The sequence below is a fragment of the Medicago sativa genome, chromosome 1 (genome assembly GCF_051527215.1).
Source record: "Medicago sativa cultivar Bolivia chromosome 1, Bolivia_mono, whole genome shotgun sequence".
NCBI classification, from domain to species: domain Eukaryota; kingdom Viridiplantae; phylum Streptophyta; class Magnoliopsida; order Fabales; family Fabaceae; genus Medicago; species Medicago sativa.
Window position 1 is genome coordinate 50,025,302 of NC_140749.1, and position 26,531 is coordinate 50,051,832.

Sequence of the window (26,531 nt, forward strand, 5' to 3'; positions counted from 1 at the left end):
CTCTAACTTTATAACCAATATTATTACAATCATTTCTACAATATCCTTCGTGTCCAAAGCGACATCGTTACTTCTAAGTTAGCGTTTAAACATTCGTGTCCAAATTCCTTAAATGATAACAAAGTCGATCGGATAACTTAATCGACCGTGTCCAGCCTGATTAAGTATCCGAAAGCATTAAAATCTTGATCAAAAGTAATTATCAAAGGTTTACAAACTTGTCAAGAGTGATATAACATAAGATAGATTGTTATTCTAGTTCTAGATTCAAGAGTTTGTGTCCAAATCATCTTGAATCTCATTGAAAGCATTAGACATAAGAATAACAACAATATTGAATCATTAAGCTAGAACCTTATATATTAAAAGATCAAAAGATTACATAATAGCTTGTTTGTTACCTCAATACTACAAAGAAGGTGATAGCTACACATAGACATGTAAACTAATGTAAGGAATGAAGGAAAGATGAAGATTCCATGCCAAGATCCTTGATGTCTCAATGAATCTAGGGTTAAATCTACTCCTTAATCACTTGCTTTGTGTTTCTCTCTTTGAAATAGCTCTGATCTCTCTCTTGGAATGTATGAAAAATATTAATGGAATAGTGAATGACCTAAAAGAGAGGTAAAAATGCTATTTAAAGGGCCTGTGTTTTTGTACCTACGCTAATAGCGCAGATTACGCTAATAGCGTGGTATGTCGGCCTATAATCTGGCCAATGGGCTTGTGCCACGTTGGCCTTGCCCTGCTTCTACGCTACAGCTACGCTAATGGCGTATCCCTCTGGAGCTTTTACGCTAATAGCGTAGGATACGCTAATAGCGTGTTTCTTCATGACCAGCTACGCTCCAGGTGCGCTAATGGCGTAGCTCCCTGGAGCCTGTACGCTAATAGCTCAGTATACGCTATTAGCGTACTCTTCAAGAGTGCTCCAGATCCTACGCCCCAGGTACGCCATTGGCGTATCTCTCTGACCTTGGGCATTTCTTCATCACGCTAATAGCGTAGGATACGCTAATAGCGTAGGACATTGAACTTTGACGTTTCTTGCTCCTTGCTTGTATTTTCCTGCACAAAAAGGGTAGAATAAGGCTCAAAAGCATAAATGACATATTTACACAATAATTGGAGTTTTCCATAGAGAATCTTGCAAAACAAGTCACTAAAATGCCTAAACTCCTATATGAAATATATCACTTTTAAACACTTATCAACAATCAATATATTACTTCAAAGCCTAATATGTCAAGAAGTATCAGAAAAAAGTAACATGAACAAAAATCCACACAGTTGGTTAGTAATTATGTCAAGTTATCCCAAATAAACCAATAATTCTAAAAACAAATTGAGATTTACTAATAGTTGTGTATATGGCAATTACATAGACAATCCATGTATAGTTGGGTGTGATTGGAGATTTGATGCCAAGAATCCATGTGGGGGTATAGGAAAATGTGCATGTAGAACGATTGAGTTGTTGATGAAAATGCTCATCATTAGTACAGAATGATATGTTGGCAAAGTGGAAACAATGTTAGTATATCTCAAGAATAAGTTTAGAGAATAATTAAAAATTAAAAGTAAAATACTTGGTTGATAAAGTCATAATCATAAAGCAACAGATTTTTATTCCCCATTTTCATTTCCCTCTTGGTAAACTTCTATCCTTTCAATTAGCCTGTCAGCATTATCGATTCATGGAAAAGTTTATGGCAGGTTGGACCTAATAGGGTTGACAAATTGCCTAACTACTGCTCAAATTATCATGTCTAGAAAGTAACATGCATATCTACTTATAAGTCAGTGCTTGTGATGATCCAAATGAGTTTCAACAAAGAAACCATTTACAAACAAAACAGAAATTCTAATCCTACTACAACAACCCAATATTATGTATCTAATGTGCATATGAATATTAGCTTTTAGTTATTTACTTATCATGGCCTTAAAGCTAATGTGTCTTATACTACACTAATACGTATAGGAAGAAGTCTCTTTGATATATCAAATCAGAGAGAAAATATAAGAATAACCAAAGTGAAAAATAGTGTGGCAATGCAGAGTAAATAGTTACATTAAAAAAAACATTTAAAACTAAAAACAAACAAATTGCTTGTGAAAAACAGGGTGTGTGTGTGTGTGTGTGTATGTGTGTGTATATATAAACTTATCACATGAGATTAAAAAGCATACAATGAGGGAGTTCTGATCTAAGGAGAAGAAAATGGGAAAGTAAAGTAACTTCAACAAAAAGGATGAAAATCAAGATATGCCAGTTTCGATCATTTGATCTCATACACTCATTTAAGATGCACCATTCTTAGCATTTCAATTAGAGAAGAAAAATAGGTTAAGTTACAAAAATAAAAAACTGGAAATTAAAACAATGATTACTATGCAGAAAAAAGACATTATAAACCAATCATTCAAAAGATCTTGGGACAAAGATATCCAATTTTAATAGAGAACAAAAAAATTTCCTATTTTATTTTCCTGACAACGTAGCAGATAAAAACTAATTGCATATTACTATGAACAGCAGATAAGACAACAATATCACCAAAAATTATAAAATAGAAGAATTTGGCTCAGCTTAAGACATCTATTCTAACACTAAACACTGACAAAAACAGAAAATCACCTTATGAAAATGCAACCCACATTATACTTTTAATCAACAATTTGTGAAGAAATTCAAAAAAAAATATATAAAATCGCATTGATAAGTTAGAAGACAATGTGAATTTGCGATAAAATGAGAACGAAATTGAATAGAGGAGGGAGATCATGATTTGACCTGAAACATAAAAATGACGTCTGCGTTGACATGTTGGATTTCAAGAATATGTTGTAGCTGAAGAATTTGGATTTGTTTTGCTTAACAACGTCGTATCAGTCACATTTCGTACAGATTGAATCAACTCTCTATTAAGTCAGTCCTCAATTCAGTGAATGTCGTAAAGCAATGACACAAAATGAAGCTTTGTTTTATATAACTTTCAATTCCAATAACCGTTTAGAAGCATCGACTGAGGTTCTGTTGTGTGTAATGTCCTTCGGGAACCTCTCTGTGTTTTCCTGTTAATAAAGATAGGGTTCTGAATATATTGAATTCAAAGAATATGCTAGCTACTGCTCATGAATTTGAAGACTTTGATTTCAATTAGTTTTCAGCATAAAACTTCAATCTTTAAAATGATAATAGCTACATGAACAACAAAAAAAAGGTAGATTAGAGTAGAGTATGTACCTGAAGGTTCAGAATTCAACTCAGCTGACTTTAATAGACGGAAACAAAAATAACAGGGAGCTCCCTTCAATTTATGCCTCAAACAGAAGCTAGGCAATTTGTGTCTCTCAGAAAACCTGCATACAGAGAAAGTGAAAAAACAAAATGCGAGTTCGAGGAAAAAAATGTGGAATTTGCTAATAAAACATAGTCACACATTGATGGTAGTTATTATAACTATTAATGTTTAAACTCAGGTAAGCACACTTCAAAACCAACAATGAAAAAGAAAGAGCAAGGGTAAAAAGAGAAGATAGTCACTAATTCAATTTGGAAAGAGCTCGTTTAATTCCAAATTGTTTGTGTGCCTTATTTAATTCTGACAACCAATCACCTACTTAGAAATTAATGTCCAAAAAACATGATTCTACAATCAAATTATACCCGGTGGTTCAGCAAAAGAAGCAGAAACATCTTCAGAAACATAGTCAATCCTTTCAGATGCCACCGGTACCAGATTCGGATGCACTACATCTTCATCAACAAACCAAAAAATATCATTGAATACAAAATGACCCTTCTCATGAGGAGCAAGAAACAAGGTTTGAACAAACTTCTGCTTCCTATTGACATTCTTGTTCTTAACAACACCCGTAACTACGTCTTGACCTCAATTGTCAAAAAAATTCAGCGACGTCTGATGTAGTATTTTACAACGATCAAAAGTAAGTATTTTCGTTTATATCGTCTCCACAGGGATGGTGTATATCTTTAAATATTTCCACAATATTTGTCACGTTAAGGATCTGAATATAATTTGTTGTTTTTACAAAACTATTTTAACTAAATGATATAAAAATAAAACGAGAAGAGATTAGAGTAATTCCGCTTGAGGTCAGAGACATCAACCAAGCGTAACAACTGCAATCTCTCGATCGATTAACAGATTCTAGCTTTATAACCAATATTATCACAATCATTTCTACAACCTCCTTCGTGTCCAAAGTGATATTGTTATTTCCAAGTTATCGTTTAAACATTCGTGTCCTAATCATTTAAAAGATAACATAATCGATCGTGTCATAAAACGATATGTATTTTTATAACCTATCTTTTAAACAGTTGTGACCAAATCATTTAAAAGATAACAAAGTCGATCGGATAACTTAATCGACCGTGTCCAGCCTGACTAAATGTCCGAAAGCATTAAGTTCTTGATTAAAAGTGATTATCAAAGATTTACAAACTTGTCAAGAGTGATATAATTTAAGATAGATTGTTATTCTAGTTATAAATTCAAGAGTTCGTGTCCAAATCATCTTGAATCTCAATGAAAGTATTATGAACAAGAATAACAACAATATTGAATTATTAAGCTAGAACCTTATGTATTAAAAGATCAAAAGATTACATAATAGCTTGTTTGATTACCTCAATACTACAAGAGTAGATGATAGTTACACATAGACATGTAAACTATGCAAAGGATGAAGGAAAGATGAAGATTCCATGCAAAGATCCTTGATGTCTCAATGAATCTAAGATTGAATCTACTCCTAAACCAATTTCTTTGTGTTTCTCTCAAGAAATATCTCTAACCTCTCTTAAAATGTAAACTAACTTAAGAGAATAAATATGTATGTAATTGTGTGCCTTCTCTGTTCCATGGCCACACAACGTGTATTTCTTTAATGTGTAGCTCCCCCCTTTTATAATTGCTTCTTGTGGGCCACATATTTTCTTCCAATTGCTTAAAACAATGTTATTTTCTTCCACTTGCTTGCCACAACATGTATTTTAGAATGTCAAAAAGGAATGCTTGCCGACATCACAAACAAAGCATCATGTTGATCACTATCATTTCTTTTTATTCACATCACATACAACATCACATGGCCATGCTTTATATGTTCCAAATTATCATCTCTTTCCAAGCTTTCATATGGCCATGCTTCAAAATAATACTCCATTATGTACAAACATCACGCGGCCATCACACTACATTCAATTTGCCAAGCATTCTTTGCATATTACCACATAAATTTAATAATATTCTACTATGTGACACAATAATTTTAAAACAATAATTTATTCAAAATGACTCTAAATTAAATACTAGACTAATAAAAATAAAGTAAAAACTTAACTAAAAAGACTCTAAAAATAGCGTATGACTGACTGTCATCACAACCCCAAACTTGAATCATTCCTTGTCCTCAAGGAATCTACTTGCAAAATTGACAATCAACAGTAAAATAACAATTACCTAATCAAGTGATAGTACCCAAAAGTTCAACTCCTTACTAGCTAAAGATGAACTAGTTTGACTTGTAGCATCCACCAATTCACAACTCCACGCAAAAATATGAAAGGGTTCACACACAGTCGACGTGCAGGTCTACATATTACCATACGCTTGAAAAGTTTCTAAACGTCAATCAAAATCAATGTCATTACACACTTTGAGGTCTTTCAGGGTATAACGGGGCTTAGGTAAAGGTATGATAATATTTGGATAAGTAGGCTACACAAAATTTGAGTTATGGACTCCTACGAAAATTAAAGCAAAGATTCAATCCCTCATTCATCCTTTGAAACAACAATTGTAAAGGTACTAGAGATTATTTGTAACTACCGGGACAATCGAGTTTGAAATTACTCAGATTTTTCATTGTTTGTCCCCTTTATCTTTTCATTTTTTTTTGACACCATTTTTGTGTATATTTTTCATGATTTGTTCTTTGTTCTCTAGTACCCCACCCCAAACTTAGTTGGTTGCAAATTCCAAAAGCAACCCCAAACTTATTGTTTAGCAACACCCTACTTAGCCTCACTCAAATATAGCATTTTGGGTTAAATCCTAAAAGTCTCTAGGCTAAATATGTAGTTTGTCACCGAACAAAAAGATCTAAACCTACCGGCTCAATTTGGCTTTCAAAAAGGATAATTTCAAATTAAATAAGGTAGGCTTCAAAGGCTCACAGGACCAAGCACTTTCGCCTCAGTGTGTAAATGACAAAGACCAATCAACAATAAAGAAACAATGCAAGTTCTAGAAATGTAGTTGCACGGAACACTCTATATAAGTAAATTGTAAAATAAAATTTTGCTATGAACCTTACGGTGTTAGATTTCTGGGAGTTGTGACTACCTATCACATATGTCGTACACTTCGCCTTTGAATTTCAAGTCACTACCTCCTTATGAACTTTTGGAATACCGCTTGACTACACAATTGTTACTAAACTGGAAAAAGTCAATAAACAAACAAATTCATCAATAATAAACAAGTTCAGATTCAATTACAAAACAAGGGGTATACTGACTTATTCAAATAAACAACACAACAATTAAAAGTTCAACTGACACAACTGACATCTGACAAAAACGAGTTATTAAAAAAAAATTCTTTGTTTTTTTTTTTTAAAAATAAAATATTTTAATAAAAAAAAATTGCAAATTTAAAGATAAAAAAAATAACTTACAAAACTGGGCTGCCTCCCAGCAAGCGTTTGTTTCACGTCATAAACTCGACGCCTTTTTATCAAAGAAATCTTGTTTCGTTTGATGAAATTGTCATGCTTGTTGATCAACTTCACCATCAAAGTAAGGTTCAAAAAGGTTCTTTAATTATAGATAGACTGATCCACTTCAATTTAAGTTTCCCGGGATTAAACTCAAAATTGTTTCACAATCTTACCATAACGTTTACCCTTCTCTTTTCAAGTCATGAATCTTTGAGATCAAATTCTTGCAACAAAAAGATCCACCTCAACAGCCGAGGCTTTAAATTTTATTTCGTCAAGAAATATTTCATAGCTTATAATCTGTAGAAACAATGACTTTGGAACCTTATTAAATAAGAACACAATTTTTCTAATGCAAAATTTTGCATTGGAAAAATTTGTTCTTCTGTTGGCTTAGGATTGCACAAACAGCATAATCACTTGCATCTCATATAAGTTCAAAAGATGGATTTTAATTAGGTACAAGGATTATTTGTGCAGTTACCAACTTTAATCAAAGAAAAAGTATTTAAATATTCTAAATTAAAATTAAACTTATTTTCTTTGATCAAGATGTTATAAAGGGGCTTGAATATTTTTGAAAAATTTTATAATACGCCGATCAAAACCGGTATACCCACAAGAAACTCTTCACTCCTTAAAAGGTGTGGAAATTTCTCTATAACATCTATTTTAGCTTGGTTTACCTTGATACCTTTGAAGAAGTTTTATGACCAAAGACAAAATTTTTGGTAACCTTGAAGTGATATTTCTTACCATTAAGCACCAAGTTAATATCTTTTCATCGCATCAGTACGATGTCCAAGCTTTATAACAACAAGTTAAACAAAAATATATACAAGAAAGAATTTTGTGCAAAATTGCTTAAAATGACAAAATTGTTTCGATACTTAAGATAATTACGCCATCCCCGGCAACGGCGCCATTTTGATGTAGTATTTTACAACGATCAAAAGTAAGTATTTTCGTTTATATCGTCTCCACAGGGATGGTGTATATCTTTAAATATTTCCACAATATTTGTCACGTTAAGGATCTGAATATAATTTGTTGTTTTTACAAAACTATTTTAACTAAATGATATAAAAATAAAACGAGAAGAGATTAGAGTAATTCCGCTTGAGGTCAGAGACATCAACCAAGCGTAACAACTGCAATCTCTCGATCGATTAACAGATTCTAGCTTTATAACCAATATTATCACAATCATTTCTACAACCTCCTTCGTGTCCAAAGTGATATTGTTATTTCCAAGTTATCGTTTAAACATTCGTGTCCTAATCATTTAAAAGATAACATAATCGATCGTGTCATAAAACGATATGTATTTTTATAACCTATCTTTTAAACAGTTGTGACCAAATCATTTAAAAGATAACAAAGTCGATCGGATAACTTAATTGACCGTGTCCAGCCTGACTAAATGTCCGAAAGCATTAAGTTCTTGATTAAAAGTGATTATCAAAGATTTACAAACTTGTCAAGAGTGATATAATTTAAGATAGATTGTTATTCTAGTTATAAATTCAAGAGTTCGTGTCCAAATCATCTTGAATCTCAATGAAAGTATTATGAACAAGAATAACAACAATATTGAATTATTAAGCTAGAACCTTATGTATTAAAAGATCAAAAGATTACATAATAGCTTGTTTGATTACCTCAATACTACAAGAGTAGATGATAGTTACACATAGACATGTAAACTATGCAAAGGATGAAGGAAAGATGAAGATTCCATGCAAAGATCCTTGATGTCTCAATGAATCTAAGATTGAATCTACTCCTAAACCAATTGCTTTGTGTTTCTCTCAAGAAATATCTCTAACCTCTCTTAAAATGTAAACTAACTTAAGAGAATAAATATGTATGTAATTGTGTGCCTTCTCTGTTCCATGGCCACACAACGTGTATTTCTTTAATGTGTAGCTCCCCCCTTTTATAATTGCTTCTTGTGGGCCACATATTTTCTTCCAATTGCTTAAAACAATGTTATTTTCTTCCACTTGCTTGCCACAGCATGTATTTTAGAATGTCAAAAAGGAATGCTTGCCGACATCACAAACAAAGCATCATGTTGATCACTATCATTTCTTTTTATTCACATCACATACAACATCACATGGCCATGCTTTATATGTTCCAAATTATCATCTCTTTCCAAGCTTTCATATGGCCATGCTTCAAAATAATACTCCATTATGTACAAACATCATGCGGCCATCACACTACATTCAATTTGCCAAGCATTCTTTGCATATTACCACATAAATTTAATAATATTCTACTATGTGACACAATAATGTTAAAACAATAATTTATTCAAAATGACTCTAAATTAAATACTAGACTAATAAAAATAAAGTAAAAACTTAACTAAAAAGACTCTAAAAATAGCGTATGACTGACTGTCATCAACGTCACAATGTTGTGAATATGCTGCACAACACAATTCAATCCAACCCAATCAACTATCTATTAATTTAACAAAATAAAAAAATATAAGTTCATCAATCTTCATAGAACATCATTCTTTTCCCTTCAAAAATACCCTTGTGGTCAGTGGATATAAGAATAAACAATCAAATTATATAAAATCCATCAATTTAGTCTATGCTATCTAGATGTTAGACTAAATTGAGATCGATACAAAACTGGCGTCACTTACTGTCGGAGTAAAAAGTTGAATCGATACAAAACTGGCGAAACAGCTGCGCCATTCATGACAGACTCAAAGTATAAACTTCTGTTGATGAGTAGTCTACCTGAAAGACCTGAACCTTTCTGGAAAATGATGGCTGCTCTGAATGGAAACAATTTCTGCTCGAAGGAATACAAACTCCCACCTCATAATGCTGATGCAATTGCATCCTGTACCGTCCATGTATCACTAAACCACCAACATTATGTAGGGAAATAACTTGCTAAAGAAAATGTTGCAGAACATAATTTAACACTTTCCTATTCACAATGATAATGTGCATTTGCTTAATAGCAAATTGGAATCAAAGTTAGAGTTCGAAAGACGACTATTATTTCTCAAGTAATGATTGACTAATATGATTTCAATGAGATGATTGCTAATTCTCTTTGAAAGTATATGGGATCCAAATAGGCTAATTTACAACTAATATGAAGTGACCATATGCCTGATTAGTCTACTAATCAATAGAACTTGTACTCAAGAATAACACATTAAAAAGGATTTCAAAAATAGCATTGGATTAGCAAAACCATGACTCAGTAGGATTCAAGAATAACACAACATATAATAAACTTCATTGTAATCATAAATTCAAAGTATGCATACTCTGCTATATACTTATGTATAACAAACAAAAGAATGAAGGCCACACAAAGTTCATGGATGTACCTTCAAAATATACTTTTTATTGAATTCTTATTTGAACTTCAAGCATTGGAGCATATAAGTTGTGCAGACTCTGTTCAGATTATCTCTGCAAAAAAAAAATGTGCTTAGATTATTATGACTTTGAACCAAACATACATTCAGTTGTAAGTTTAAAATTTCAATGAACTCAATTTTTAGTCTCACTAAGAGAAGTAATATCAAAGTAAATAGCAAGGCAATTCAAAAACAAATCTGATCACAAATATACAAAAATTAAACAAAGAAATTGCTCTCACTCTGATTTCAATAAAAAAAAGTCTACCACTCTTTGTTGAATGAGGCTCGAACAACAGTGTTTGGTTTCCACAGTTGCAACCACCATCAAGATCCTAGACTCTTCAACCTGCTATTAAAAGTAAAGATCAATATAGTGATGGCAACAAATGTAAATTGCAATTCAACATATATTAAGGATACATGTTATATATGGGAGAGTGAGAAACATGGAGTCTTAAAATTAAAGATCACCAATACTTTCAGTTTCCGCTATTTTGGATGGCTGAAAGTGAGTTTTAGAAGTGAGTTTCAACTGCTTTTATTGCAAAACTTGGGCTGCAACCAAACAACGATACAAATCACAAACAACACGCAAAGCTCAAAAATACCAAATGATATACACTCAATGTCTAAACAAAACCACTCAATGCTTCAAGTTGAAATCAAACCTTGTTCGAATAGTAATTGAAACGGGTCAGTGTTGCTGAATATGAGGGTTTCAGAAATTGAAACCTTTTGGACTCAGTGATGGAAATTGTTGAAGGTGATTAGATATTGGCTGAAGTTATCGGTGGCGCAGCCGATGGTTTTCAAGGAGTGATACGTATAAAATGTGAGCAACAAAACAGGTCAGGGCGTTTTTGCGAGCTACAAAACAGGTCAGGGCGTTTTTTTTCTTCTTGCTATGTTTATCTCTTAATTAAATAGGTCAGGGGTAATACAATAATTGTTAGCTGACGTTTTAGGTTAAAATTAGGGCTAACATTAGCTTACTGGTTAACTTTTATATATAAAATAGAAATAGATGATATGATGATTTTTTTTTTGACGTTGTGATTATATGATGATTATTATACTACTCCCTCCGATCACATTTATAAGTAAAACACAACTTTTGAGGTTCATTGAATAACTAATGTATTTGGTCTATAAATGTGACTAGATACATTAATTATTCCATAAACTTAAAAAGTTGTTTTTTTGCTTATAAATGTAACCGGAGGTAGTATATATTACGGTAAGACTTAAAAGTTTAAATTAGAAGGGATTGACAATATTTCTAACCAATTTGTAGTAATCAAAAAACATGTTGAATATTAATTTGTTATTTATTTTGTCTTAAGCGTTAAATCAAAAAACATGTTGGATATTAATTTGTTATTTATTTTGTCTTAAGCGTTATTTTTTTAACTAGGAAAAGAAGACCGTTAACTAGGAAAAGAAGACCGTAATTCAAAATTCAAGAAGATAATTCTTAAATTTATTTCATAAACTATAAAATTATAATAAGTAATTCTTAAACTATAACTATATAAAATCCGTTTGTGCCTAAAAAAATGAAATCAGATTCAGTTTTTGTCAACAAATAAAACATGAAATCCATCAATTTAGCTCTTAAAGTATATGAAATCAATCAATTTAATCGGATCACTTATTATATTTACATATTAAATATTAAATTTGAAAATAGTGTGATAGTTTAGAGATTAAATTGTGCCCCACTACTAAAAGTTTCTGGCTCCACCACCGGTGTCATCTGTTTTTTACAAATTTCATCAAACTCGCATTCAATCCAAACATACACTTAATGGGAAATATTGAATTTTTTACGAATTTGAAATGAATCAAATGGGTTTGTATTAAAGTGAAACTTCAACTACAACACATATACGGTCACATGTTCTTGCTTATTCAGCATAAATTTTGATGATGATAATATAATATGGATATGTTAATATACATGAATTAATTTTCAATGAGTTTGGAATAATTGGACATTTGTGAAACCAATGCATTGAAAAATTTGTTAGAAAAGTTGTGAAAGTTTGTGCTAACAACTTATAAACTTGAATGAAACAAGCAGTAGTTCTAATTATTCTACAATGAGCTCACATCCATTATGAACTTCCAAATTTTGCAGCATTGCAGCCATTGCATTGGAGGGTTTTCGAACACTTACTTTTCTTAAGGTTGTCAAAGACCATAGTTCACTTGGAAGGTTGTCCAACTTACCACAAGAGTCAATAACAACCATTTGAAGGCCTGTCATCGAACCATTGGCTAATTTCCATTTTCGAATAGGCAAATCTCCCATCCGAAACTCCTGCAGTTGTGGGAACCCATCTTCAATACAATTAATATCGAAAAATGAATCTGGAAACCAATTGTCTCCTGTTAAGATCAAAATTTGGAGTTTGGTAAGATTTCCAATAGCATTTACCCCGTCATCATTCAAGCAACTAATACACGACAATGTTAACTTGGTGATGTTAGGAGGAAACATGGCCACACAAATAACAAGATCGAGGGCATTCCCAATTTTTAGTATACTTAGATGTCTCAAATGTTTCAGACTTTGTAACACTTCCTCGGCCTTACAATTGATCTTCCAGCTGGAGTGTGGCCAATCTTTCACTTGGAAGTAGATATCTAGCTTATTCAAATGCCTCAAATGTTGTAGGCTTAGCAACATTTTGGGCACATCACCCTTAAAGTTTGAGGAGATTTGTAAGCGTAATTTTCTTAGTTTGGGGAAACTTCCTTTCTCTATGAGATATGTTGTTCTTTTATCGAGTACAATGGAAGAGATGGTTTGAAGATTCCACATAGCATCACCATTTGATTCCGAACAATCACCACGTAGCTTGATAGGACCACAAGTATACAAATGTCTTAGATGCTTGAGCTTTGTTATTCCACAGGGGAAAGAAATTGTGGTGACTTTGATTGAAGGTCCTAAGTATAATGTTTGTAGATTTTGAAGGTTGCAAATAGAATCCGGAACACTTCTAATATATTCCGAGTCTATTCTTAAGTACCTCAAGTGGACAAAATTTCTCAAGTTTGAAGGAATCTTAAAACAACACTTTCCCTCGAGATCCAACACACGAACCAATTTGAAGCCTTTGGTAAGCCATTTCCACTCGTCGTTATACACAAAGCAATTCGGGTCAGAGCAAAAGAAAGAACGAACACATGAATGATCGTTGGTGCTTGAAGAAACATAGTGAGACATGGTGGAATGGACCGACAATCTGCGAGGTTTTGTAGGGATTAAAATATTGCTATCTGTACAAATTTGGAAGACCTTGTCCTCTTTGCTCTCTAATATGCAGAGATCTCTGAGAAGGTCATGGATGCGACATGTTTTTACTCCTCCACTATCCTTCAGTTGTGCTACTTGGATCAAACTACGATCAATGAGCTCATACAAGTAGTCTTCAGCAACATCATTTGGATCTCTACTTCCTGTTTCTTGAATAAATCCCTCACTAACCCATAGTTGCAACAATTGCCTTACACGTATTTCAGAATCTTCAGGAAATATCCCTAGATACAGAAAACATGGTTTCAATCTTGAAGGCAAGTCGTCGAAACTGAGTTTAAGTACTACATCCTTGACTTGAGTCTCGTCTCGAGTAAGATACCAATTGACATGACCCAACACTTTGGACCATTCTCTATATGACTTTTCCTTGTTTGCCAGAAGTCCTGCCAGCACCACGATGGAGAGTGGTAAACCGCCACAACTTTTAACGATTTGTTTACCAAGATGTTGAAGATCACAAGGGTACTCATCTCCTCTAAACACTTTTTTGGAGAAGAGATCCCAACTGTGTTCTACAGTGAGAAATTGAAGACAATAAGGAGGATCTCGACCGGTATGAGATGCAACTTCTTTCAAACGACTAGTTATCAATATTCTGCTTCCTCTGTTCCCATCAGGAAAAGCATCTTTTAGCTCATCCCAATCTTGTATTTTCCACAAGTCATCAAGAACCAGCAGATACTTTTTCCACTTCAAGCATTCCCACACTTTTTTCTTCAGCTCATCCTCACTTAAGCTAGAGATGTCTGGACATTGAGAATTATTCACATCTTTCTTCTTACCCTTCTTTTTGATGTTTCTGCTGCTTCTACATCCATAATTATGGTTTGGCATCAAATTTTGAAGAAGACCAAGCAAAAGTTCTTGGACTCTACACTCGTTTGAGACATAAACCCATGCGCGGCAATTGAAGTGTTTCTTCACCTTCTCACTGTTATAGATCTTTCTTGCAAGAGTTGTTTTGCCAATCCACCCATACCAATGATTGAAACGACGTTGAGATGAGGCGAAGAGGAATCATCCACTATGAGTCTGTTGATGACTACCTCAGATTCATGGACAAAGCCAACTACATTTTGCTCCTCCACGTTTCTTCTTAATCTGTGCAGTGATTGTGTCCTCTCGTCCCTTTCTCTTGCAGATGTTGAGTGATCAATACTTTCTTCACAGTACTTGATCTTGTTTTCGTGTATCTCGTTGAGTGTTGTTTTGATCTTGTCAATTTTCTCTGCTACGTCATGTAGCAACTTTGCGTGGTCGAAGCTGTGAAGCATTCTTCCCAGCACGTTTCTCTTCTTGTACATGGCAACATTGGCGATGAATGTGTCGATGACATCCTCGGCTACATGGGCGACATCTCTGATCTGACTTAGAACCTTTTGTTCTATTTCTTTGTTGTTGTTGTTGTTGTTGTTGTTCCCTTTAGAGGAAGTTTTGAGGTATACATGTATGATTTCAAGCTCGTTGCGAAGGGATATGATTTTGTCTTCCACTCCACACAGTAAATTAGTTTCGCGTTGCAGCAATTGGGATAAATGTTCCAAAAGGAATGCTACCACGCTATCTGCCATATATGTAAGAGGAAAAATGATGTTTTGGTGATTGTTACAAATTACAATTCTGTTCTGTCTTGTTATGGATTAAGGAAAACAGAGTTGTTATATTATATATATATAATATGCTATGAGAGTGTGTTTTGTACGTAGTGTGAAATCAGGAAATAGCAAGGAAAGTATAAAGGAAGTTGGGCCTCAATAATTCACAGAGACTTGGGTGGAGACTTATGTTGTTCCCTTCCTGCTAAGAAACAACATTAAAGTTCAATTGCACCATCCACTTAATTACCTCATCGATACTCTTTAGGAAAATGTTAACCAGAGCCCTGGGCACTAGTTAAGGAATTATAAAAGGAAATGTTTTCTCGAAAATTGTGTATTTTACTTTTTGAAACTTGAAAAAGTGTTGCTTTTAATGTTGACTTTGTTTTTTCTTTCTACTTTTAGCTGCTTAACTAGTGCCCCGGGGGCACTGGTTAACATGATCCTTTAATTAATATATCTTTATTTGTGAAGTTTCATTTGTTTTGTAATACTACCTCCGTCCCTAATTATAAGACCCTTTTGAGTGAAAAAAATTGTCCCTTTTTATAAAACCCTTTTGGTATATTCAAGTACATTAATTATTTCTTTACCAACATATTCTTATTTATTTTGCATCTTTTTCTTCAATCAACAATAAATATTACGTTGAAAACATAAATTAACTATCTCTCTTAAAGATAAAATTGTAAAAACAATACACCCTCCGGTCACTAGTATAAGCAAAAATCTACATTTTAGGTTAATTTATTTTATGATGTATGTAGCCTATAAAAAAGACTATGTGCATCATTAAATGAATGAATCTAAAATGTAGATTTTTGCTTATAATAGTGACCGGAGGGTGTAGTAATTATATACAAATTTAATACTACAACCAACTTTTTTAATCTCCGTAATTTTTGTAAAAGACTCTTATAATTAGGGACGGAGGTAGTACATGACGTTGCAGTGTAAAAGTAAAGTTAAGTTTCAACTTTCAAGGTTTCAGGTGCCACTCAAACCCAAAGGATAGAATAAGCAAAACACAGGGACTATTCTCAATTCTACCTTGAAAGCGGGCTCTGTCTAGGGTGCTAAACAAAGCCTAATGAGCTTCCTATGAAACCTAATGAGCTTCCTATGAAAATGAATCATTATTTACAATTAGTAATTGAATAAAGATAATATGCATGGTCATGGATGACCTATTACAGTATTACTTCCAGTTAAGTAATCATTAAGAAATTCGTTCATTCCCCAGTATTCAGCTGGTCTATTCTAATCAAAACAATACCCCTAAAAGGAGGAGTCAAATAAAAACCAGCACTGTAGCCAGCTTTTATTCAAGCATAGGAAATAGGAACTCCACTTTTAAATTTCATATCACATCACCCTCTTCGGTTAAGCGTATTCAAAATTGAACTCTGTACACTAACTACAATGCATTTTGCTCATACTTGTACATTTACAAACACTATATCTTCCAAGTCTTAGGTTGATATCCAGCTGCATCCAGGTTGCTTTGTCGTCCCAAATTGTTTCACCATATCTCTCAGTTTAGCTGCTTCTTCCCACTGGCCTGCTTCTGCACAGATATTTGCTAAAAGCACATAAACTGATGGGTTGTTCTGTTCTCTTTCTAAGAGAAGTCTAGCAACCTTTCTTCCTAGTGTTAAATTACCATGAACTGCACAAGCACTGAACAATGACCAGCACATATTGGGATGTGCTCCAAAATATCCATCTGTAACTACTCTTTCAGCCTCATCGAGGTAACCGCTGCGACCTAACAGATCAACTATGCAAGAAAAATGATCCACGCTTGGCACAGATCCATAAATGTTCACCATGATATCAAAAATACGGGCAGCATCATCTACTAAACCTGAATGGCTGCAAGCTGAAAAGACGGCAGTAAAGGTCGCATGGTCTGGTTTGATTCCAGGGGAGATTTGCATTGCCTCAAAACAAAGCACGGCTTCTTTGCCTTGTCCGTGTTGTGAATAAGCAGATATGATGGCATTCCAAGTGATTGTATCTCTTTCGACCATTGCATTAAATACACTCAACGACCTGTCTAGAAATCCACATTTGGAGTACATCGTCACCAATGCATTACCCAATGAAATTTCTGAATCAAAACCGTGTCGTAGTATGTAACCATGAACCTGTTTCCCATGATCCATGTCTGGAGTGCAGGAACAAATGCTCAAAGCTAGACTAAGGGAATAAGCATTTGGCTTGAGATGTGTATTAAGTAATGCAGAGAATTTCTCTAACCCTTGCATTGGGTATCCATTTAAAACGAACCCAGATATGATACTATTCCATGATATCAAACTTTTATAAGGAAGATCAGAGAAGATTTGAAAAGCTCGCTTTATCTGTCCATTTCTAGAGTACGAAGAAATCAATGCATTCAAAACTTCAACTTTGTTAAGCCCATTTTTGCAAAGGACGGAGTGGATCATCTCCACCATTTGAAGAGAGTCTGAAGCAGATAGCAGACTTCCATAAGTATACGCATCCGGTTCAATTCCTTCCCTCCTCATTTTTATATAGGTCAAGATTGCCTCCTCATTAATATTCTCTTGAAAAAACATCGAAACCATTACATTCCACGAAACAAGATCCCTACTTTCTTCCATTCTCTCAAAAACACTTCGAGCCTCATTCACCTTCCCAAAGAAAGAATACATGGTCATCGTAGCATTATTAACAGCAGTATAATCACAATCAAACCCCATCTTAATCACCAAACCTTGTGCTTGACACCCAACTCTCAAAGAACAACAAGAACTCAACACACTCACAAAAGTAACTTCACTCAAACAAACACTACCCCTATGCATATCCCTAAACATCAAAAAAGCATCTTCAAATCTCTCCACGCTCACAAAACCATCAATCATCGCATTATACGTAACATGATCACGAACCCCACTTTCCGTTTCCTCAAACACCTTATAACCATCCACAACACACTCACAATTAAAATACATAGTAATAAGAGAATTAACCACAGAAGTCCAATCCAAAAACCCACTTTTCACAACAACAGAATGAACATGTCTTCCATAATCCAAACCCTCTGATAAAGGACACAAACTCAACATAGTCGCAAACGTGTACTTATCACCCCTGACATTCATCCTAAACATATCTTTAAACAACCTAAAAGCAACATCTTCACATCCATTATCACTACACCCAGTAATAATAGCATTCCAAACCGCAACATAACACTTCGGCATTTTATCAAACACATGGAGTGCATAGTCAATTTTACTCAATCTAGCTACAGCAGATAGAACCGTTGTCCAAGAATAAACATCTGGGCATTGAATGTCTTCAAAAACTAACTCAACAGAAACAAGATCATGGGCTTTCGCATAAAGCGAGAGTAGCGAATTCGCGACATGGGAATAGTCTTTGAGGGCTGTTTTAATGGCAAATGAGTGGAGCTGGTTACCAAAAACGGTGACATGACGGGTTTTCGAGGTGGCGGTTATGGCGGTTGAGAGAGTGTAGTGATCTGGTTTATGGGAAGAGTGGATTTTGGTGAAGAGTTTGAGGGATTCAGAGAATTGGTTTGTTTTTGTGAGGTGTGTGAGTTTGTGGTTGAGTTTGAGGATTTGTTGGTTTGAAATTGTGTCGGTCCATATTCGTTGGGAAAACAACAAGGGTTTCATTTGTGGTTGCATGCATTTGTCAAAATAAACGATGCGGTTACGCTAGACAATTTGTTCTTGCTAAAACAATGTGGATCGCTCGGATGTGCTCAGTCGACGAAGGAGAGGCTGTATCATGCGGTGGATAAATGATTTACAGCTGCCAAATGTTGAATTTGAAGTTGATACCTAAAATGCAAAACAAATACTAATTGAACATATTGACAGAAAGATGCAAGAAATAGAATGACAGAGAGTGATATAAAAATCACTGTGAGCAAGCAGCATTATATATCTCAAAGATTAAATGCACACATAATTAAGCAAATTTTGTGATGCGCCACGAACAGGACGAAACGACGGCGAAAAAAGAGAAGATGAAGGTAGGGGAGGGGATGAATGAGCAAGGGACAAACCTGTGATTTTGTGATGAGTCATATTACAGCATGTAGCAGTCCTCGACAATATTGACAACAGAGCAGAACGAAGGTGAACGGCGAGGCACCCAGGCGTAAGTGTCGACTGTCGATGATGGAGAAGGTGGTGCGTTGAGGAGACTTTTTTCCCTATTATTTTAATTAAAAAATTTATTTATACAGTTAAAACTCTGTAAATTAATAATGTCAGGACCGGAGAAATTTATTAATTTAGAGAGTTATTAATTTATCGATAAATTAATAATTATTAATTTAAAGAGTTTTTAAGTAATTATACTGTACATACCAAACAAAAAGGCAAATTAGTCTATGCCTCTTAGAATTACGTTGCAGCGAACCTTGGAACTCAACGTAAATTAGTAACTACTGTGTTCATATGCATTGGAAATCAAAAATGACTTTTGAAGTGCAGTAAATGTAAACAAGAGGAACAAATGTGCTCAATGTATTCTTAATATTTTTTTTTTGAAAGAATATTTTTTTTTTCAGTTTTTATGAATTATTAATTTATGATTTTCTTGGGACCGAAAATTATAAAGGGATCTCCCGAAAAATTATTATCTTATCATTTTATCGAGTTTTTTAATTTTTTACATTGGCCCAAGTCGGGACCGGACAAATTTATTATTTTAGAGAGTTTATTAATTTACCGAGTATTAAATTAAAGAGTTTCTACTGTATTGTTTGAACAAAAAGATCTACACCATTGATTTAATTTAATGCCACGTGTCATTCAAATAATAAGGGAAATGCCTATCCCCATTTCCTTAGGTAATGGAGAAGATCCGAACGCAAGCTAGCCAAATTAAGCGAAAGAACGGATGTGTAAAATGTAGTAACCCAGCTAACTGACCGAACTGAATAAGATGAAACCGGCTCCCAACATGAGCAACGAACGATAACCGTAACCATTGCAGGATCAAAGACCACACGATACCAAAGATATCACAGTTGAAAAGGCGATCCGCCGTCTCAATTGCTCCACAAGCAGCCACACACAGAGTATCGTCAATTTGAATAACTCGACGCCGTGCCAAATTGTCTTTTCTCGGTAGCCTATTATGAAGAAGTCTCTAAGCAAACAAAGATACTTTTAACGAAACATGCTTATGCCACACAACATCAAACATACTCTTGTCAAAAGGCGCTTCTACCGTCGTGAGATACTGATACGTTCCCAAAACGGAGTAACCGTTAATAGGATCAAGAAGCCACCTCCACCTATCATGTGAATGAGCCTATAAAACAGAACACTATGTTACACACTCCTCCTCCCAAGCAAGGAGTCGCCTCCGCCACACCCAAGCACCACCCCCATCCTACCAACCGCCCCTATACACATCCTCCACCGTCACCTACCTATTTTCAACCAAATCAAAAAGGTGAGGGAATCTAACCCGTAAAGGAACTCCCCCAACCCAATTGTCTGTCCAAAAATATGTACTATGTCCTCCACCAATTACCCTATGGACATTATCCTCAAACAAATTCACCACCCCCATCCCAACACCTCGACAAATACCACAAATCATTCGCCACCACAAAGAGGACTCGCTCCCCCTCCCTTCAACCTTCCTCTCCCTCCTCCCCGTACCTAGCCTTTAAGACTTTGTACCATAATCCATCATTTTCTACTAACAACCTCCAACACCATTTTACCAACAAGGAGATATTAAATTCGCGTAACCTCCTCACACCTAACCCTCCATCCTCCTCAGGGACATATATAGAATCCCATCCAACCCATGAAATTTTCCTTATATCGTCACCACCCCCCAATTTTTTTTATTAAATACTGAACATACATATTTATACACAGAGCACACATCCTTTATTATAAAAGCCACTTTTGCCACGCTGGCAAGTTTGCCCTAATCCCTTGCATTTTTCCCTCATAAGCAGGTAATTAATGCTAATCTAATCTCCCAGCCACACACTTAATCCCAACCGTTGATTCAAACTCTATTTTCAAACTCCTCACTTTCTCTCTCATACAGAAACGTACCAGTACCACCACTCCATCTCTCTCTCTCTCTCTCTCTCTCTCTCTCTCTCTCTCTCTCTCTCTCACGCGTAACAACACAAACCTTTTTCTTCTTCAAAAAACACACACCAACCCTCCATCTTCTACCTTCATTTTGATCATTTTTCATCCTTCTCCCACTAAGTAAAAGCATTGTTGTCTTAAGCTCTTCATCTTCTACAAAACCCACTTGCTTTCCACCCCGCTGGAGTTGAACCACCGCCGTTGACCACCGCGTCGGAATTCGCTCTTCATTGTGTCGGGGTCGCCAAGGAGAGGCAAAAGAAGCAAAAAAGACTAGTCACGAGGGGAAAAAGTTCCCCAAGAATCATCCCTAAGGAGAGGCAAAAGATCGTCAGGAGGGTTGGCATGGTTAGACAAAGCCGAGTCCATGGAAGCTCCCAACTTAGCAAGGAAGTCGGCGCATCGATTACCCTCGCAAAGAGTATGCTAGATAGGAATGTTCCGAAGCTGAACCATATTGTCATACCCCAATTTTTGACCTAAGGATTGTACATTCATACACCGACACGCGTCATTTGACCCTGATTAAGTCTTTGACTTTTCAGTGAAAATTCGGCAGAGAGGTATCTTAAAATACCTCATATTTGGTTCCGAATCGGGCCCTCTTCTCACTTTAGTGTTTATTTTATTTTTAATCTTAATTTCCATCTTTTAATTTTAAATTAATTTTATCAATATTTCTTTTTTATTTTAGTTACTTCTTTTTTTTAGGTAAGTCCAATCCAAATTTGCATAGTCATTTTTTTATTTATTATCATTTTCATTATTTCCTTTTTTATTATTTGATAAAATCAAAAAATGCATATTTATCTTTTATTTTTATTTTATTTGATAAGTCCAAAATTGTTCCAAAAACGGTCCCAATTCATCTGTCACGCGTCCAGTTTTCATCTCAATCCAAACAAACAGCAAACGAGTTTTTTCTTCCTCTCATCCCAATCCAAGATGCAGTTTTCTCTGCACATTTTAACAAACCCTAACAATCCAATCCAGCACTATAAATTCACATCTGCAGAACACAGCGAGGGGAGGCCAAAAAATATTCATAGAAAAAATTCACTCAAGAACCAGTCACGTATCAAATTCCCAAACCAATTTTCAACACAAAAGTTCATCACGCACAACTTCATAGCCAATTTTCATCGTAGAATTTTACCCAGAACAAACACATACAGGCCGAAATTCACATCCAAACATACGCACAAATTCGGCCAACAATTCACAAAAAAAAACCTACAACAATTTCGTCACAGTCATCAGAATCGCACAAAACTTTTCAATGCATTAACTCATCAAAACCTGTAACCAAAGTTTCAACCAACAATCCAGATAAACCAAAATAGCCTTCAAAGCCGTACAAAAAAACAACAGTCAAATTCAGTCATAAAAAACGGTACCATCGACCTCAAGAACCACACAAGTTCGTCGAATCCCTCTCAACAATCAAATCGAAGCTGTATTAATTCACCAACATCGGAACCACCGTCGCATCAACACAACGGAGACAGTATTCACACAGAGACCCGTAACCAAACCCACGCATCCGAAACTCGCACCGCGCATCAGTACAACAACACCAAGTCCGAGTTGCAGCAGCGCCGTCAACGAAGCCAACAGCCAAACCGTGGTACAAACGCGTACGAGGGAGTGGAGTAGGAGATAAAAAGGCAGTACCGAACCAAAACAAGAGCACTTCCGTGAAGGACAAAGAGGTAGTTTTTTCTTCTTCTCTTTCAAATAAACTTGTAGATCTAGTAACTTAAGGTGACTGTTTAGACATTTTAAGTTCGGAATCGAATAGAGGTTGGGAAATAGGTGAGAAGAGAGAACAATTTCATGTTGGGAGAAGAAGAAGGACATAGGTCAGGAGAGACAGAGAACAAGAGATAGGACGGTAGGGAAGGAAGAGAGAGAAACGGTCTTGAAAAATGAGTGGGAATGAAGGTTACCACATATATATATCCCCTTCTGTTCGCATGTGCGTGGGTGTATGTGTTACCATACACCCTCGCCTCTTGTCCCTTGGATCTTTAATCCAACCGCTCCTAATGCCTGGTTTTATGACTCGATTTGGGCTGTCTGATTTCAATCAGACGGCCCTGATTTGATCCTCAAGCCCAACGTGCCTTGCCTGTTTCCTGCGGCCCAGTTCATTTTCATTTCCACACACCCCATTTTAATTCATGCACCCCCACCTTCATTCATTTTTATTACCTCTATCATATCTATTTATCATGCATCTTTATTTTAATTTCAATTGTATTTTATTTTGCTGCATCTTATATCATTTTAATTCACATTTGCATATTTCATTCATTTTTTAATTATTAGAATGTATAGTAGGCTTAATGTAATTTACTTCTTTACTTTCGTTTTGCACATAGTTTAGAATGTAAAAATAGGTTTTCATGTAATTTATTTATTTTCTCTGCAGACCTTAGAATGTATTAATAGGTTTTTGTAATAGTTTAGGTGCATGTGTGCTTGTGTGTGTATGTTTACCATTTATGCTTGCTAGTTTAGGTTAAAGGATTTTGTGGTGATCCAACGTCACCTCAAAATACCTACGCTTTTATTTTCTTGCTCCGATAGTTTTAATTTTAGTTTAGTTACTACTCAAAAACAACAAAACATGCAAATATTTCAAAAATCACAAAAAAATATTTTCTTAAATAAACCTTGATCCTAAATCAAGTGACGTCTTTTTTATTTTCTTTCCTTAATCAAACTTCAATCAATTTAATCATATTTCAAGTCATTTTTTCTTTAACATAAAAAACACAAACAAATACTTTTTTGCCACTTTGGCTTTTTTCCATTTTAAAACCTTTTTCAAACTAATAAAAACACACAACCAATCAAACGTCAGTTTTTTAACCACGAACTACGTGATTTTGATCCCTCATGGGTACGTAGGCAGAGGACACTCGTCTTTTCAAATCGATAAAATGTAGATAACTAGGTCTTCTTTCTTTTTATCATTTCAAATCCTTTTTTTCCAAAAAAAGCAAGTAAGTTATAGCACATTATTTAAATAAAACCAAGAGGTTCCCGTAGAGTACTACGGACATAAAGGGTGCTAATACCTTCCCTTTATGTAACTAACCCCCGAACCCTAAATCTTTTCAAAATATGGGGTGTTTGAACTTTTTCCCCTTTTTATTAAAAATTAAATGTTCAGTCGTGAAATAAAAGTGAGTCAATAAGCTAATCAAATAGCATTGATCTCCGAAAAATGACGCGACAGAATTGGCGACTTCACTGGGGACTACCCCCTAAGAGGGTTGAGCCTAACTTGGTCTCATTTAACTATTGTGCTATAACTTGCTTAAAAAACAAAAATAAAAGATGGAAATACGTGTATATCTGTTCATCCTTCTTCTTTCTCCTTTCTAACGTGAGTGGTGAGATAAGTCCTACACCCGGACTTGAGTGAAACATAAGATAGGAGTGGTAGACTCATAGTGGCATACCGAGAGTATTCTCGTGTCTTGTCACACGTGAGATAACCACACTTAGCGGAGGAGCTTGAAGTGATATATGTCGGCGGGTGTTGTCACGCTTAGACTTTATTACTCTTAAGTTTCCGTTGAACGCTAAGGACCTTTAGTAACCCTTAACCCATCTTGGCCTTTTTAGGACGTAGTGCGGTGGCTAACCGGGTGTTGTCTCGGTATTAGTCGACTGTGATACTACACTCGAACTAGACTTTCCTACGAACGATGTTGGACCGGGTGTTGTCTCGGTATCCGATAAAGTTCAAAGGCGGTCGGAATTCGGGAACTTTGGTAGAACCCTTGTTGCAAGTACATTTGAAACCATAGTCCTTACCAAATGACGTTGTTACCCTTGACTCCAACATGTGGACTTAACCTCACCATATATTCACCGTTTGTGTTAGCATAACCATGCATACATGCATTCATTCATAAAAACTTTTTTCTCATCAAAACATCGAAGGACTTAAATAAGTCGTCTTGTAAACATCATATGTATGAACCTTATAAAGAGGGACACCAAGAAATACATTTTCAAAAGTCTTAACTAGACTTTAGCTTTGTGAGGGACTTTTTCCTTAACTTTGCTTTTACTTTTAAAAAGGAAACTGTTCGTGATATCTTCAAATTATCAAATGAAACAATGTTCCTTATGATGTTTACAATTACTTTGACAAGCCCTTCAAAAAAAAAAATCGTGTCTATTTTTGCATAAAGCATCATGCATCATTCTGCATTTCATAGTCTCAATTCTGAGTCTCACAAATTTTTCTCTTCCATAAAAGGTCAACCCACCTCGAAAGTGTCATGGCGTCCTCGTCTGAAATCAACTCGCATGTACAACACTCGAGCAATCATAAAGAGAAGATGGATTTTCTCGAGCAAGAAAATCAATTGCTTCGGGAGGAAATTGCAGCCATGCAGACCAAGATGGACGAAATGACTGAATTGATGAAGACACTGACGGTTGCTCAAGCACGTCCTCCTGCTCCTCCTATCAGGACTCAAGCCGAAACTGTTTCTATTGGCCCTGAATGGATGTTTTGTGCCGATACTCCGGAGTACTCTGCTCCACAACGTTCCGTGCCCTGGTTCCCGCCTCTTACTGCTGGCGAAATACTCCGTCCCATTGCTTGTGAAGCTCAGATGCCTACCCATCAATATGTAGCTCATGTTACTCCACCTCCTATGAGAGCTCCTCCAGTCACTATGACCTATTCAGCACCTGTGATGCATACCATTCCACAAGAAGAAGAGCCCATCTACCATTCACGGGATATGGAAGCCTATGATAGAGTGAATGACTTGCAGCAAAAATATGATGAAATTCAGCGAGATGTGAGAGCCCTCCACAGGAAGAAAGTATTTGGGAAGACTGCTTATGATCTTTGTTTGGTGCCAAATGTTCAAATACCCCACAAGTTCAAGGTACCGGACTTCGAGAAGTATAAGGGAAAATCCTGTCCTGAGGAACATCTAACAATGTATGTGAGAAGAATGTCTGCCTATTCCAAGGATGATTCAGTCCTTATCTATTTCTTCCATGAAAGTTTGGCTAGTCCTGCCTCAAAATGGTACATAAATCTAGATAAAACAAATATCCAAACTTTTCAAGATCTGTGTGATGCTTTTGTGGAGCAATACAGTTACAATGTGGATATGGCCCCAGATCGAAGTGATCTACAAGCTATGACTCAGGGAGACAAAGAAACGTTCAAAGAGTATGCCCAGCGGTGGAGGGATACTGCTGCCCAAGTCAGCCCGCGCATAGAAGAGAAGGAGATGACCAAGCTCTTTTTTTAA

General features: G+C 35.4%; 2 protein-coding genes, 2 long non-coding RNA genes and 1 pseudogene across 5 annotated transcripts; 1 reads left to right on the forward strand and 4 right to left on the reverse strand.

Moving 5' to 3' along the window:
* Positions 1-334: 334 nt before the first annotated feature.
* Positions 335-8,986, reverse strand: LOC146955102 (uncharacterized). 2 transcript variants are annotated; one of them, XR_015016172.1, is made up of 4 exons: positions 6,718-8,986; positions 3,254-5,230; positions 2,801-3,081; positions 335-1,071 (listed from the first exon to the last, which is right to left on the reverse strand). It is a non-coding gene; the product is annotated as an uncharacterized LOC146955102 (long non-coding RNA). The 2 variants fall into 2 exon arrangements; XR_015016171.1 differs by lacking the exon at positions 6,718-8,986 and having other exon boundaries at positions 3,254-3,369; positions 3,677-4,914.
* Positions 8,987-9,096: 110 nt separating this feature from the next.
* LOC146955103 (uncharacterized) lies at positions 9,097-11,372 on the reverse strand. Its single transcript, XR_015016178.1, has 2 exons — positions 9,525-11,372; positions 9,097-9,198 (listed from the first exon to the last, which is right to left on the reverse strand). It is a non-coding gene; the product is annotated as an uncharacterized LOC146955103 (long non-coding RNA).
* Positions 11,373-12,068: 696 nt separating this feature from the next.
* LOC146955104 (putative disease resistance RPP13-like protein 3) lies at positions 12,069-15,145 on the reverse strand (annotated as a pseudogene).
* Positions 15,146-16,230: 1,085 nt separating this feature from the next.
* Positions 16,231-19,327, reverse strand: LOC146955105 (Tetratricopeptide repeat (TPR)-like superfamily protein). Its single transcript, XM_085720053.1, has 2 exons — positions 19,164-19,327; positions 16,231-18,936 (listed from the first exon to the last, which is right to left on the reverse strand). Exon 2 carries the CDS (start codon positions 18,778-18,780, stop codon positions 16,567-16,569), a length of 2,214 nt encoding a protein of 737 aa, XP_085576179.1. The 5' UTR covers positions 18,781-18,936; positions 19,164-19,327; the 3' UTR covers positions 16,231-16,566.
* A 6,208-nt stretch (positions 19,328-25,535) lies between these two features.
* Positions 25,536-26,531, forward strand: LOC146955106 (uncharacterized). Its single transcript, XM_085747698.1, has one exon. It carries the CDS (start codon positions 25,536-25,538, stop codon positions 26,529-26,531), a length of 996 nt encoding a protein of 331 aa, XP_085603824.1.